Here is a 16,319-nt window from a genome sequence, read left to right on the forward strand (position 1 = left end):
TAATTCACAAAATCATTTTCAGTGCAATCTATAACTAATGGTAATGAGGTGTTAATGGTGAAATCCTTTAATCCTGTGTATTTCCATGTGAATGCTGCATGAAAGACAGAGCTAAATCTTAGGTATTCCATGACTATTCCATAACCCCCTCCTCTCCTCTATTAAACATCGTTTCTGAAATTATTCATCCATAATTTACACAACCTTCTCTAAATGTTATGCAGCAACAATTCTTTCTGAAAATAAAAATTAGAAGGAACATATCCCATTTTCACCATGTTTAAAAGCATTATTCGTTATGTGCAATCCACAATTGCCAATGAATATGACCTGGTGGGAATATTTCTCTTTTAATTCACACTGAAACTTCTAATAGAATTTCCAATTGACATAGGGTCCATCCATGGATAATTGAAGTATTTTAGAGAGCTTTTAACCATCATCCATGCATTTGTAAAAAGAGGACAAAATATTTTCTGCAGTTCCATGACCCATAAATTGGGAGGTAAGATACTTAGTGCAAACTTTATTATCAATTCCTTACCATAATGTCCATCTGCTTAGATTGTAGAGACTGATTTAACGTCTCATCAAAGAGTACAGTGTAGCAATCAAGATTTTTCAGCTCATTTATAAGAATCCCTTTGAAGTATAGTGCCAATCAAAAGGAGCCCAAATAGGCTCACTTTGTGGCACTACAAAAAAATTGTCTCGCTATACAGCTATCAGCAAACATTTTGGAGAACAATTTACTAATCCCTTCACAGGAGTTACATGAATAATTACTAGTGATGCACTTCAGCCTCCAGAGAATTTCAGCATCAAGCTCATTCCTTTTGACCAGATAAGAAGACAATGTCACCTCGGCCACTAAAGTTTCTGTTTCACATGGGGCACACGATGTTGAAGGAGTATTTACACCAGATGAATTAGATGTTGATGTCTTTGGAAAAAGAGAACTCAGGGCATGAGACTGCTTTTTTGTTTTACCTTTCTTTGATGTGTGATTTCAGAGCAGATTCTTCCATTTTCGCGATATCGATCTCCTTCATGTACAATCGGCACTTGGCTCTGAACTTCTTTTCGGGCATCGATAAAATCCATTCTTTATAAGCTTGATTATCCATCCATTGGGGATTAAAATAGCACTTCCCAGGCATAACTAGTCTAAACTACATAACACAAATACGAAGTAGTGCCTTTGCGAATACGCTTTACAATTAAGTTTTGAAATGACGCAAACGTAAGGACAAGTGCGGATGGTAAAACGGCAAATTTATTGAAAACTACAAGGTACATATTGTTACAAAATTCGAGAGTATTCCAGTTTCGATAAGAAAAAAGAAGATCTAAGCATATGCGACAGAAGATGAAGTGGAGTCTCGCCCCGAACGCATTGATTGTCTGCTGTGCTCCGCGCGCTTGGCAGACACCAAGACGCTAGGCCCGGTTAGAAACGGTGGCGTTAAAAACCACGTGAGAGAGCTCGGGAACAAAACAGAAAGAACGAGAAAGATCCGTAGGTGTTTTAAAAAAAGGGCCGCCGGCAGTATTGAACAAATTCAAGGACCTATCAAGTTTTTCAAGGACCTAAGACGTTTTTCAAGCACTTTCAAGGACTTTCAAGGACTCTCAAGGACCGTGGGAACCCTGTAATAGTGTTATTAGGGGCTGAAAATAAGTATTTCACAAAATGCACACAAAAGATAGAACAGACATTTCTGTCAACAGTATGTCATTCATTTGTGTCTAAGTTTTATAAACATTAAATAAATTTGTTACGAAATTTGGATGAAGTAAAGTAATAAATATTTTAAAAATTTGTGCAGAAACTTTTAAAATATTGATTACCATACTTCATGCAAATTTCGTAACAAATTTATTTAATAAATAAATTTGTTAAATAAATTTGTTACGAAATTTGGATGAAGTATGGTAATCAATATTTTAAAAATTTATACAGAAACTTTTTAATCTAAGAATTAGTTTTAAAAAGTAATTTTTCTTCTAACATTTTGATAATTAATAATGATATTTTGGAGAATAGACTGAAAATTGTAGTTGTGTCTTAGTAACTACAATGTACTAGATGCTTTTTTCTTCTTCTGATTTTTTCTTAAACTGGAACCAGATATATTTTATTCAAAACTATGAAATAGTAAAACTAAATCGGCTCTTTTACTTGCTTTATAACAAATTTGAATGAAAGTGCAAAGAAAATGAAAATTGTTCAAACGCACTTCATAAAACTTAACTTTTTTCCTCATTCAGATAAAGAAGTTTGATGCAATGGAAATTTTTCTTGCCATTCAACATTTTTCAAAAGTCGACATTAATACTTAATCTAAATTTTAAAATGAATTTATTTAAATTTTAAAGAACTTTGTCACAAATCAGTACAATTGACAGAATTGTCTGATCTATCATTAGAATGAATTTAATGAAATAATAATTTCTGTGACTTATTAAATTATTGACAAAGAAAATAAACTTCATATTATAGTATTATATAGTAACAAATATTATAGGTGTCATAAGTTACTTTTTTATGGCCTAGGTAAAGACAAGATGTATAATATCATAGGTACTTATTAGTTAAAGCAGGTTTTAAATAAAATTTTTATGAATTATTTTATTTACCAATTAATACAATGGGCCTATATTTTCCAGGAACTGGATGTAGTAAAGTAACTTCCTCATATACTTGAATATCTTTGGAATCCGGATCTAAAACATAAAAAATAACGCTACTTAAACCAAAAGATAAGAGGCCTATAGATAGAATTTTTCCAGAAATTATTCCCACAACTACAGTTTCACAAGCTTTGAACTTAAATAATTTTTCTTCATCTTTATTTCTTTAAATAAAATGAAGAGCTATGTAAAATCATAAAAGTTTAGTTTTCAATATAAGTAACAAATTAATAAATAAATATTAAAAAAAGGATATGATTTAGTCATAAAATTAATAGAATTAAGAAAAAAAAAGAAGTATGTGTAAAAAAAAATTTTTTTTCTTCAAATTTTCATTTTCTTTTAATGGCTCAGACACAAAGATAGTTTAAACAAGTTAAAAAGAACTTTTGTTCCTAAAAATTTAAATCAAAATATTTACTATGCTTTATATTTGCAATTTTTACTATCTATTAACAATATTATTGTACTATAAATTTTTAATTAAATTACTGATGTTTGCATTGCATGGATCTAAATTGAATGTGAAAAATTATCGCTAAAGAAATCTTACAGAGTTTTAGCAATAATATTAGCAGCAGTAGTAGATAAACTAAATTAATATATTTCATAGATTAAAATTTTATACAAGTTTTAATACTACATTGGAGCATCATCTTTAACATTTATCATTATCTTATTGTCAATGTTTTCATCTTTCCTAATAATATTGATCAGTGCTTGAAATTAATATCCTTTTAGTATTTACATTTGTACAATTGATTCAGTAATTTGGATTAATTCACATAAACTTACTTTCAACAAATAAACAGGTTAGAAAATCTATAAAATTCTGCTATAAACTCTATTTAGCTACATAATCCATTTACATTTATACATAATCCATTTCTTTGTTAAGATAAGATGTTTTGCAATTAGTGATTTTGTAAGACTGAAAACACAAAAAAGGAAACATTTAAAGCCTACTTGCATGAAATGCTGCAAGCCTTATAATAAAAGAATAAAATAAAAGAAAATGAACAGCAGAAATTTTAGAAAAATGTAAGTTTAAATACATATACATTAAAAGACTCACCAAAGTAATCATTTGAGTTTTTTCCATTTGTTTTGTACAAATTACCATTCTGAAAAGCTGAGAGCCGTCTAAAAAAGAAAAAAAACTATATAAAAGAAACTAGAGGTAGAATACTCTATATGGTAAAGTGTTTGTAAATGACTTGATTTATGAAATAGAGATCAGTAAGTGCAGCAAAAATTTTTTTTATAGTTTGCAAAAATGTAATGATAGTATTTTAGAATAAAAAAGTAATTTTAATTAAATTTTTTGAAATTGAGACAAGAAGAAAATATTGAGATAATAAGAAAAGCTTCAAGTTTTTAAACATTGATAAATTTGTCACTGGCAAGTTGAGAGATTCATTACTCAATGTTTTTAATAAATATATTACATAGACAAATTGAGAACCACTAATTTAGAGCTTAAGAAAGAATAAATATAGATCGAAATTTATTACATAAATTTATTGATTTAACTATTTATGAGCAAACTTACACATGCAAAATAATTGAGAGGGAAGGTTGAAGATAATGGATAAAATTATTTTTATATACAAAAAAAGTAATTTCTGCAACAACCCATTGTGAGTGAGGGGAGTAATAGAGGTTAAAGCTCTACAATTTTGGGACCAACGTGATTTCTGATCCATTGTGAGACCGCTGGCAAATCTGGTACGCAGTGCACACAGACGGCCTTTACTTTTCTGATAAGCTGGAATCCATCAAACCAAAGCTGTGTGAGCTTCAAGGCGCTATTCGAGCCCCAGTTCTTTACTGTGACAGTTCAGTGCTTTAAGCATTGAGCCATCACTGCTCATATATACATATACAGTCGGACTTCTACTTAACGAAATTCCATTTTGCGATTTTTTTCGAGGAACCATGAACATTTTGGAAATTTCTTAGGAATATAGCGAAGTGAATTTTCTATTTAACGAACTTTTCTTTGAGATCCACTTTCCCTATTTCCCAAAATATTTCAGAAAATTTCAACCTTGTTACCGCATTTTATGGGGGAAATTTATTTTTGAAGCCACTTAACTTTTAGCGAATGCAGGAAAATATCTTTCCTTTTCTGTTTGCATTTCAAACGAAAAATTCAGACGAAATTAACGGATTTTATCAGTAGCAATTAAACTTAAGAACGCATGTGGTAATATATGTTTAAAATTACTTTAATAATAAATGCAGCTATAATTTTATATATAAATTTAGCTTTCTTTTTAGCTGAAAATGTATGTAGCATGACAGTGTAACATTGGATAATGTTTTGATCTATTCTTGCTTTCCATGCAGATTTCTTACATAATAGTAGATACTAGTTTACAAGATAAAGGTGTATCAATTGCTATTTTATTTAAGTCTAGGGTTTATGAATTTAAAATCTGTTTTGTGTTGTTTAAGTATTTCATAAGGTAATTTTCTCTTCAACGAATTTTCCATATAACGAACTAATTATCGGAATTTAGCGACTTTGTTAAATAGAGATCCGACAGTATTAAAATCAAACAGGATTACATGAAAAAATTTTTATCACAGGAATTTTTAATTGATTGAATGAAGAGTTTAGGAGCACAAGAGTTCTAATTGGGTTTAACCTACTATGTATGATTTAAATGCATCACTAAACTAAAAAGAACTAAAACAGAAAAATCACTCTGGGCTAGTGAGGCTAACCGAAAGATTTATTAATCTACAGATTACAAAACTCTTACGCGACATCATTGTAATTTTATTATAAAATCAAAAATGTGGGCAGCAGTTAACTTTAAGGCCACTTTAGATAGAAAATATTTCATCTTTCTTACCTTTTTTGAATAATAGGACTAGGTATAATTCCAATTCTAGAATCACCATCTAAATGGGCTTGCCACCAATCAGGATCTTGTCGACTAACAATGTGCAAAACATCCCCTCTTCGATAAGCAAGTCCCGATTCTGGTTTAGGATTTAATTGGTCAAGCATTGGATCATAACAGAAATTAGCACGGACTTGATCTGAGGGAGCAATAGCAGGAGGTACTCCAGGAACTAACTTAAAAGTAATGGTTCCTTCTCTGCATTGCTGTATAAAAGAATAAAAATGAATAAGCAAACATATATAAACCTTTAAAAAAACTAAACTTAAAAAGGTAACAAGAAAATTTTTTTCCCTTCTCTAAGATACTAGGAATCAAAATATTACTGCTATTTTAACTGGCTTGTAAAGTATTGAGTAATATATAGTTTGAATGAATTACAAAGTCAAAATGATGTTAATTTTAAATGTTATGTAGGTATAGATATTCTTAAAATTGCAGTCTAGATAGAAAAAGTAACTCTACATTTGTCTATTGACTAATACATATAGAATGAATTACAAAGTCAAAATGATGTAAATATTAAATGTTATGTAGGTATAGATATTCTTAAAATTGCCGTCTAGATAGAAAAAGTAACTCTACATTTGTCTATTGGTTTTAATAAAAAAATTATCTTAAAATACTAGATATGTAAACAATTTTAATTCATACTTTAAAAAGCATCACTACAGCGTCACTATAAAAAGAGCATAAAACTCTCACAAAAATAACACATTTTTGGGAATAAGTAAACAAATTAAATAAAAAAAGACAAGAGCAAGTCTAAATCCAGGCTCATAAAAACACTCTAAGACACAAACAAACAATACTTTAGTAGAAAATTTTATATGTTACACACCACAATATACAGGTTTTTTAAATGTCATAATTATATTAAATTTTTTGTTCAGTTTTTTATTTCAGTTTTTATTTTCAGTATTTATTTACTAAAATGATATTGAATGAATTTAAATTTAAGAAATATCTTTTAAATTTTGTTATACTTTTGTTGAAAATAATTTTTTAAAAAATATGTCATATGCAAAAAAATTTCATCAATAAAGTAGAATGTTGATAAATTAATGAGTAAATAGGATGAGAAAAGGAAAACAAATTTGGTGAGTTTAAGTCATCTGAAAAAACATGTTTTGTACTAGTTTTAGTTTATACTGCCCATATGAAAATTGTTAACAGTTTATATCAATATTAAAAATTCATACTTTCTCCGAACACTCTGAAAAAAATTAAAAGGACACTGAAACATAAATTAAAACCGAAAAATATTTTAAAAACTAATTCATAAATGAAGTTGAAAGATCAATAAAAGTTTTTTTCTTCCCTGGTTAGAAAAGTTTTTTTAAACTTCAACAGACCAAAAATAAATAAAAAAGTAAAAGAATAGGACAATTAAAAATAATATAATTACAATTGCCATTGAGAAATTAAACAAGTATATATCAATAATACATATGGTTAAATAAGACTTTAATAATGTTATATTTCTTCATCCTCTCATGCATATGGATCTCATATGAGGACATATATATTTTTGCTTCATAATGTTATTCAAATTCTCATTTGTGCTGTTATATGCATGCAGACTTCATTTGGAGACTGCAAACAGCTTTTGGAAACTGTACCAGGTGGCATGATATTCAGGAAAGTTAAATGAATATGATCTATTTGGAAGTTAATGGAGGATTAAAAAAGAAGTGAAAATCTGATATATTCTTTTATTTATTTTGAAGGGCGTATTACATTACTGGAAAGGTTGATATTATTTTATATGTTCTTATAAATGAAATTTGAATACTTAGTTTTTGCAAGGTTAAAATTATATTGAAAAATATACTACAAAGGAATATGTCCTTCCATGGACACCAATTTTTGACTGTACAGGACAAACATTTCTAAAAATGAATTATTACATCAAAATCTTGAGACATTAAATGGGTTTGCAACATATATAAATATTTTTCATAACTCAAATGAAAAATTTCTGCACTTGAGGATTAATCAACCTACTAAAATTAATACAAAAAAATAGTTGAACAGAGTTATACATTCACGAAAGATTTACCTCGACCTGCCCAATTTAGGGCATATGGGTAAATGTTTATTAAAATCCATAAGAACAATTCAAAACATATAATACATAAATTACATAGCAACAGCCCACAAACAGAAATCTTACAAGCTTACATGAATGTAAAACAAGAGTTATACAGTCATGTAAGCTTGAGGAGCCCACTGTAGAGATAAATACAGAATTCATAACAATGAAATTAATGTCAAAAATATGAAATATCATTGAAAAGGAAAATAATTAAATATAAATATCAATAAAGATTTAAAATAAAAACATATTCTTACCTCCTGTTGAATGCAGATGACACATGAAATAAAGAAAATTAAATTAGTGCAGTAAAGAATAAAACATTACATATAAAACACAGTATATAAAATTCATTTACAATATAATTGAGCAAACTAAAGAGATATTTGTAGGGTAACCTAAAAAAAGAAATGGCACCAAATTCGGTAATAAATTACAATATGAGATATTATGCAAAAAAAGTTTTTAGTTCCAAATACAGAATGCCAATAGAGAGAAATGTAGCACAGATAACTGAATCCATATGCAAGTATAAATTCCAATTAAGCTTGAAATGCTAGTGTGATTGTTATCGTATGAAAACTCATAACTGCTGGTAAATAAAAAATTACCCCTATTAAGAACTTTAAGGCTAGTAAGAACCCTAATACTAGAGCTTGCCATAGTATTAAGGTCACTTTGTGCCATTGTCCATTTTTTTTAAATATAATTTTTATCTTAACTTTTACTCTTTTTTTCTGTTTTACTTATTTGTTTTTCTGCTTTACTTATTCATTACACTATTGCATTTGCATGTTTTCTTTATACATTCATTTTCAGCCACCAATGCCACATTTCCACCTCCTTTCCTATATTATCCTTAATATCATTTCCAAACTAATAAATAAGACATGCTTTTGCTTGCTAGATCCAGCTACAGATGCCAATGAGCTAGCTCAGTTTAATTATACATATTCAGTACACATTTAAAATTACTCTTTAACTTTAATAAAATATATTGGCTGTTTAGTTAGACATAAATAGGTAAAAGTTATAGATAAGATATGAATAAAATAAACACTACAACAAAAAAAGTGATAACTTAATCCAAGTAATATCCTTACCAAAATTGCCAGAATGTCCAATGGACTTTTCCCTTTGACACGAACACCATTAACTTCTCGAAGTTCATCTCCAACATTTATAAGGCCTAAAAATTGAATGATTAGAGAAAAATCAAAACTGTAAATTTGAAAATTAAAAAAGAAAATAAGTTCTCTTACCACTGCGGTCCGCTACACTTCCCCTAACAATACGAGAAACAACAACAGCATCTGAAGCTTCATCAATTTTTATTGTGGCACCCTAAGACATTTAAAAATCATAAATAAAACTTAAACTTTGAAGTAAAAAATACCACAAGAAATTAAATCCCAAATTAACACAGAAAGAATACACAGTTTGATTCTATTTAACGACATTCAAGATTTATTTTTAAGTAGAAAGCATCCTTATATAGAATATGTATAAAAACAGTATTTGAAAAATTTTTTCTTTAACAGATGTTACAAGCTTAGGACATTTACAAACTTTTTCAATAGATTCGTTTATGATTATTCATTTATTTTTGCAATTTCCATCCAATCACATTGATACAAGAATAAGTTTAATTATATATAAAAAAAAGAACAGATTTCTTAAATTGCAACAACAGTTGATTAAAAGTAGGAGATAAGGAAGAAGTTGAACTTGCTAAAAAATTTGACATTAAATAAAATAGAACAGAATTTATATATCCTAAAATTGACAAAAGATTTGTCCCACATTATTTTACAAAGATGGAAAATGTTAATAATTTTTGGATAACTTTTAAAATACCACCAACTATCAGAGCATCAAGAAACATACTACTCGAACAAAAGATTGAAATTTTTTTAGAGGGGGGGGGGGGGGAGGGGGCAGATAAATCATTTTCACTGAAGTATAAAATTCAGTCTTAAATATTTAGTTGCCAATATTAAGCTAATCAGTGGAAATTTTGCGTTCTGTATGTATATATATATAAAACGAATATGAAAAAAGATTTAGTAAAATTATAAGAAAAAAAAGCTATTTTGATATAGTATATGTATATAAACTTACAAGAGGTTCAGTATTTTTTATTAGTTGTACAACTTTGACACTTTCATCATCTTCATCTACTTCAAAAGGCACATCTGGTAATGCTGGAAGAAAATCTTTTCTTGCCACCTGGTCATGGGTTTGAAACAAAGCCTAAAAGAATATATGTATCACATCAAAATTTTTAACCGTAGAAGAGAAAAAAAAACACATAATGAAATATTTATGCAAAGTAATAAGACTTCAATTAAAAAAAAACAAAAAAAAACAGATAATATATCTTAGCTGTTCAGAAAAAAAAAAGTATGTTTAAAAGAATTTAACTCAAACCCCTTGTCTGAAAAAGTAGAATAAAAGCATATATTTTATAAGGAAGAAAATAAATATAAGAAATAATAAACAGAATTTATTAGCACTGAATTAAGTAAAACATAATTTTTCATTTATACAATATACAGTGAAACCTCAGTTAAGAGGACATTCTTTGGACTGAAACAATTGACTGCTTGGAAGAGTGGACACAATAAATTGTTTTTAGAATAATAGTTATAATATAAGAATAATTAAATAATCTATAATGACGATTTACATGAATGTTTATTTAAAGATAACAAAATTATAAATATTTACAGCACAAAAAGAATAGAGTAAAAAATTTTATTTATATTTCATTAACAATATAAAAAACAATTAAATTCTATAATAACGATTTACATTGATATTTTTTAAAAATATAACAAAAGTATAATATTTACAGTACAAAAAGAATAGAGAAAGAAATTTGATTTTTATTGATGCCTTTGTTTTGCATAGATCCAGATGAAATGAAGATGAGATAAAAGTTGGTTTTAAGACTTACCATATCTTCATGGTATATTTTAAAATCATTTAGCATTTTTACACCAATATCATCATTTTTGAATTGGCCTATTTTGGACACAGATATTCAAGTTAGTCAAATGATAGCGAATAGATGTTTTTAGTTCCCACCTCTCTTTTGCAGTCAGTTCTAAACAATAGGCTTAAGCCTCCTAACGGCTCTCCATTGTTTGAGAGGAAGTGTGGCAATACCTTTCGGAAAGTAAACACCCCAGTGGTTGCTTCTCATTCATCATTGAAGATCAAGGAAGAAGAACAGTTTATGTCCATTTTTTCATAAAAGTTAAGATTGGATTGCTGTTTATTGTGTTACTAAGATTTGACAAATCATTAACATGAAAAATCAGTACACCCAAGAGTTATTACACAATGAGAAAGGGCCATACTGAATAAAAACACTTCCTGTCTATGCGCATATTCGTTTTTTCCAAGAATATGCTTTGATGGACATAAAGTGTTCTTTTCCTTTGATTCTATTAAAAGCTTTTTTTTCTTAAGTCAGAAAAAAAGGATAATTTTGTTTACAAAATATATAATTATTATAATTTTATGTAAGCACGTTTTATTAGTGAAATTTAATAATAATGAAATAAAAGGACAGTTGGACTTAAAAAAGTATTCGAGAGAAAAAATTTAATTTAGGAATGCATAATGTCAACACAATACTAAGTCATAAATGAGAAGTAATTTTATTTGTTAACAATATATAAGGACCGCCTTATATCATATAACAGTTCACAATGGTTTATCTCTCTTCTATCTTATATTTTATAAAGTTTTGATATAAATGTCAAAACTTATATGTGGCCATCTATTTATTTATTTATTTTTTGTTGTTGTTACTTTTGACATCAAGTCAAGTGTGAGCTTATAAAATGAGAATTCAACAACGGATAAATAATTATTATTTAAAAAAAACCCATTTAAAATTGCAATGATTTTCGAATAAATAGGAATTTTAAAATAAATAAATAACTCTCTTTCAGTTAATATTTCAAAAAGGCCCTATCAACATGTTGAAATTCAACTCCGCAGTTGCATATCAGCGGACAGTATATCGATTAACATGTCCCCCCCCCCCTACAAGTTACCAGAAATTAGAGTATGCCTGCTTATGTTACACAATCTGTGATATTTTCAGATTGTTTAGCTATGTTTCTTGATAGCACTAATTTAACCTTTCTCTATGCATTACTTTTAAATGAGATTTTAAGTATCATTACTTTTAAATGAGGTTTCTCCAATATAAATTGTAATTCATCAGAATCAGGTGACTTAAAAAGTTGTAGAAGTTCTTTAACCTGAAAAGAAATAAAAGAAATATTACAAACAAAATATTTCGATAAAATATAATGCAGTTATTAATCAACAAAAAACGAGCCATGAATATGAACCTTTCTTCAAACTTTAATATCTTCAAACAAAACACAAATTTAATATTTCATAAGAATTTGTTTAAGTAGTGGATATGGCAAAATTAAATAGGGACGCCAGCAAGTGATGAAGACTTATTTTTGCCCTGAAGAAAAAAATTATCTAATCACTGACACTTCAGATAAATCTTAGAATTTTTCCATATTGTAGCAATTTAATATAGAGGTTTCTGCTGTTGGGACAGTAGATGTAAGAGAAAATTTGAATAATAATTTACAGAACAAAAGAACGAAAACAGAACTTAAATTTAAAAATTTCATTACAGTTGACAGAGGAAAATATCGATATAGCTTAACATTGAAATAATAGAACAATTTTCAAAATTAGGTTTAATATTCTGAATATTAAAAAAATTAAATAATTATTTCACTGATAAAAAAGAGCTATTATTTAATGAAAATAAAGAAAAAACATACATCTTTGGCAAGTCTATTCACATCTTGGTAAGATGGTTGAACACTTTGGCTATTTATTTTATTGTGAACCTAAAAACAAATATCAGTTAATGATAATAATTAGATGTTACAAAGGATGTACATATTGATTTAGAAGAAAAAGAAACTTTTTAATCACTTGTAAAAAAACTAACATTTAGGGTACTTAATTCATCTTACTTTATTTATTGCAATTACTTTTACATGCAAGCACAAAATTTTAATATGCAAGGGGGATGTGATGCCATTATAGGCATTACATATTTTCCAGCTTTTAAAAATTCACTGGAAATTTGAACTTAATGGCATTAGAACCAGGGGGATTTTGGATATCCGATAATCCCTCAGTCTGGCAACAGCAAGTGTTAAAAAAATGTATGCCAAAAAAGAAACTGTTTTCATACTCTTTGGAACAGATGTGAAATATTTTATTTTGTTAATATGTTTTTCAAGATATAACAGGATGCGTAGCCAAATTATTCAATAAAAAATAAGCACTTCTCAAGCACTCAAAAGATATTTTTAAGCACTCTAAAAAAATATCAAAATTGGACAGGGTTGGAAAGTTTTTGACAATTGACGGTTTTATCTTGTTTCAACCATCTTGTCAAAAAAAAAAAAAAAACCTTTTGGCATTGTTTTTGATAATTGTTAAAAATCATGAAATTTTGAATCATATAAAACGAATGGCGCTGTCATACGCTACAAACTGACAATACGCCGAAATAGATTGGGGTTGAATGAATTGTGAAAACGTTGAATAGAAAAATGTCAACTGCGTCCTTTTTTGTAATTCACAGCTAAAATCAACATGGTAAAGGGAAAATTAAGCGCTTTTTAAAAACACCCAGTGAAAAAAGCACCTTTAAGGGCTTTTAAAAAACAAAAATAAAAAATAAGCACCTTTAAGCACTTCTCAAAAACGCTATGCATCCTATATAAGTATAGCTATATTTGCTTAATTTTAAAAATACTCTCTAGTAACAAAAAAGGATGATCATATCTCAGCAGTATCCCTGTGTTGCAGTACAATGGCAATGTAAATGACTCTTAAACTGTACTCAATCTGCATGATATGGTCGATAATGACAACTCTTTTTTTAACTTACAGCACATATTATTATCTCTGCTTCTGAAATACAGATATAATGTTCAAAGTCATCAATGTTCAAAAGACCATAGTGAGACTCAGTTTGTTGTGTGGAGAAGTAACTGAGTGTGAGGTCAAAGGTTTCCTAGCAAAGTGAAATGATAAAACTCATCGTCCCCATATAATAATGAAATTCCTTAACAATTTTATTGTCAGCATTACTTAATATTCATATATTTATTTTTTGCTTATTTAGATCTGCAATCTATGTTTGTAAACTATAAGGCAGTGTTTCCCAAAGTGTGGTACGCATACCCCCAGGGGTACGGGAACAGTTTAGCGGAGGTACGCATTCGTATGCGAAATATCTTGCAACAAACGAACATTTCAAAACTTTTTTCTTAAAAACAAAGCTAGCCATGAAAATTTACGATTACCTATTTTTCTATTGGCTGTTTTTTGCAGAGTTAACAATTAATAATTAGTGGTGTCAACAGCTAGTTGCGATTTTGAACTTCAGTGCAATTTTTTATAGTAAAAAATAAATTTTTTTTATTCATGGTACACAGGGCTACGAAAAATTTAGAAATGGTACACAAAAGTCATAAGTTTGGGAAACACTGCTATAAGGGAACAAAAATATTACTTCTCCCTAAAATGGGTGAAGCGTGGTGCTAAATGTTTTGAGCAAAAAAAAAAAAAAAAAAAAAAAAAAAAAAAAAAAAAAGAAATTTAGAAATTTATACTTGTAAAATGAAACATTTTCAGCATTTAAATAATTAATATAAATTATAAGGAAAATGACAACACTATTGTTATGAACTAAGTACTACAGAGTACTTTTTCAACAGTGGTATGTGTTAACAATTCAGGGATTATAACTTACAGTGAACAGTGACTGAAAGTTTCTATTTTGCAGAAGCTGTGATAAGAATAAATGATCTTCTACAGGTGTTTCAATTTTTTCACACACTTGGTCTAAAGAAGCAAGTAAATTTTGCAGAGCTGAAATAATCAGAGAAATAGATTAAATTCAGTAAAATTGCTATGAAATATTATCTGAACAAAGTAAGATCATATCGACCATTTAAATTTTAAACATTTCAAAGAAACTTAAAATATAATTCAAAGTGAATTAAAGCACTTGTTTAATAAATATGTGAAAATTAATAAAGTAAGAAAAAAGAGAGTCAGATATTATAATATACAGGGTGCTGCATAATTGCTGCCCTTGATGTAAATGTTTACTATTTGAGTAAAAAATAGCGCAAAATAATGGGGATACAAATTCATATTTAAGAGAGAAAAAACTAAACCGTTTCCAAACTATGTCCAATGATTATTAAAATCATATAGAGCAAAGAAAGGAAATTAATCAAAAATCAGTTTATATGACAACTGAGGCTGGAATGTGGTAGTCTTTCGTTAAGAACGCCTTAAGACTTCATCCTCAGAAAAGTTGGTTTTAGATGAACTTTTGCTTTTATTGTCCTCATTAATGATTGGTAAAAGTTTAAAATTCGCTATTGTTTTACTTCTCTTAAATATTAGTTTATAATTCTTAATATGCATAGTTTTTTTACATTATTTTTTTATAAGAATTCTAAAAGTGTATATTTAGGGGCAGTCAATACGGAACACCCTATGTATTCAATGACAAAACGCCAAACATAACGTTACGTAAAGAATAAGGTTTTTTATAATTAATACCAATGCAAAAGCTTAGATCCATTAATAATCAAGTTAAAAATTTTAATTAAAATATAATTTATAATTATATGTGAAATCATTTGGAATATCACTAAAAATATATCCGGCCCGAAAACTTTTCGTTTTATTGAAAAAAGTTGAGAAACTTATAAAATTTATGAACGTTTTGGAAAATTTAAAAAATCATAGTCATTCCAAATTATTTGAAGTTCAAGCGAAAAAAATACTACTATTTATTATCTCCTTCAGGACCGAAATTACAAGCACGTGACCACGCGATTCTCCCTAAACGGCCCACGGTATCATATATGAAACGAATCTTTCTGACTCCAGCGGCTCAATACAAAGACGTGATCTCAATTCGGATTCCTGTGGAAGAGCTTCTTTCTCTTTTCCCTGTTTCTGAATGGGTTAAAGTGCTTGCTGATGCCGAATACAAAATAAATATATAGGTATATAAAAATAAAATAAGAATAAATAAGTAAAAATAAATAAATAAGACAATAAATAATCAAAGATATTTAACACAACACTTTCCTTTTTGACATCGTGAAAAACTATTTTCATGCCTTATGCTGAAGGCGTTTAAAATTACCGCTCCAAATTGTTATTCATAAATTAAAAATTGATATATAGCCTAAAAACGTTAAGATTAAAATATTAATAAAGTTTAAATGTTAATAAAGATCGCGATTAAACGTCGGAAATACAAAACCTGACGATTAAAAAACTTCACTATTCCAATCGGAAAAGTACGCGGATTTCGACGCAAAAATCATTATTCAACTTATTAATAAATCACTATTCGAAGTAATATAGTTTAACAAATAATGAATTAAATACATCATTTTTGGTTATGCATCGTCACAGTATATTTATATTTGTCGGTACATAAAAAGTAGCTTATTGATTTAGGTACAACCATAATATCATAAAACATTCTATATTAATATATTTCTATAGTG

The 16,319-nt window shown here is 28.1% G+C and overlaps 1 protein-coding gene across 2 annotated transcripts in view; it reads right to left on the bottom strand.

Moving 5' to 3' along the window:
* LOC107449424 (MAGUK p55 subfamily member 7) overlaps positions 1 to 16,319 on the bottom strand; it is a 52,317-nt gene that overhangs the window by 15,274 nt on the left and 20,724 nt on the right. For both annotated transcript variants that reach the window (XM_087159624.1, XM_087159625.1), the window contains 9 exons: positions 14,531 to 14,649; positions 12,537 to 12,605; positions 11,910 to 11,987; positions 9,829 to 9,960; positions 8,970 to 9,051; positions 8,811 to 8,896; positions 5,559 to 5,815; positions 3,770 to 3,837; positions 2,641 to 2,727 (listed from right to left, as the gene is read on the bottom strand). In XM_087159624.1, the coding sequence (XP_087015750.1) occupies positions 2,641 to 2,727; positions 3,770 to 3,837; positions 5,559 to 5,815; positions 8,811 to 8,896; positions 8,970 to 9,051; positions 9,829 to 9,960; positions 11,910 to 11,987; positions 12,537 to 12,605; positions 14,531 to 14,649 (978 nt within the window). The remainder of the gene's footprint in view (positions 1 to 2,640; positions 2,728 to 3,769; positions 3,838 to 5,558; positions 5,816 to 8,810; positions 8,897 to 8,969; positions 9,052 to 9,828; positions 9,961 to 11,909; positions 11,988 to 12,536; positions 12,606 to 14,530; positions 14,650 to 16,319) is intronic.

Source organism: Parasteatoda tepidariorum, chromosome 3 (genome assembly GCF_982258835.1).
Source record: "Parasteatoda tepidariorum strain Cologne lab strain chromosome 3, Ptep-v5.0, whole genome shotgun sequence".
Taxonomy (NCBI): domain Eukaryota; kingdom Metazoa; phylum Arthropoda; class Arachnida; order Araneae; family Theridiidae; genus Parasteatoda; species Parasteatoda tepidariorum.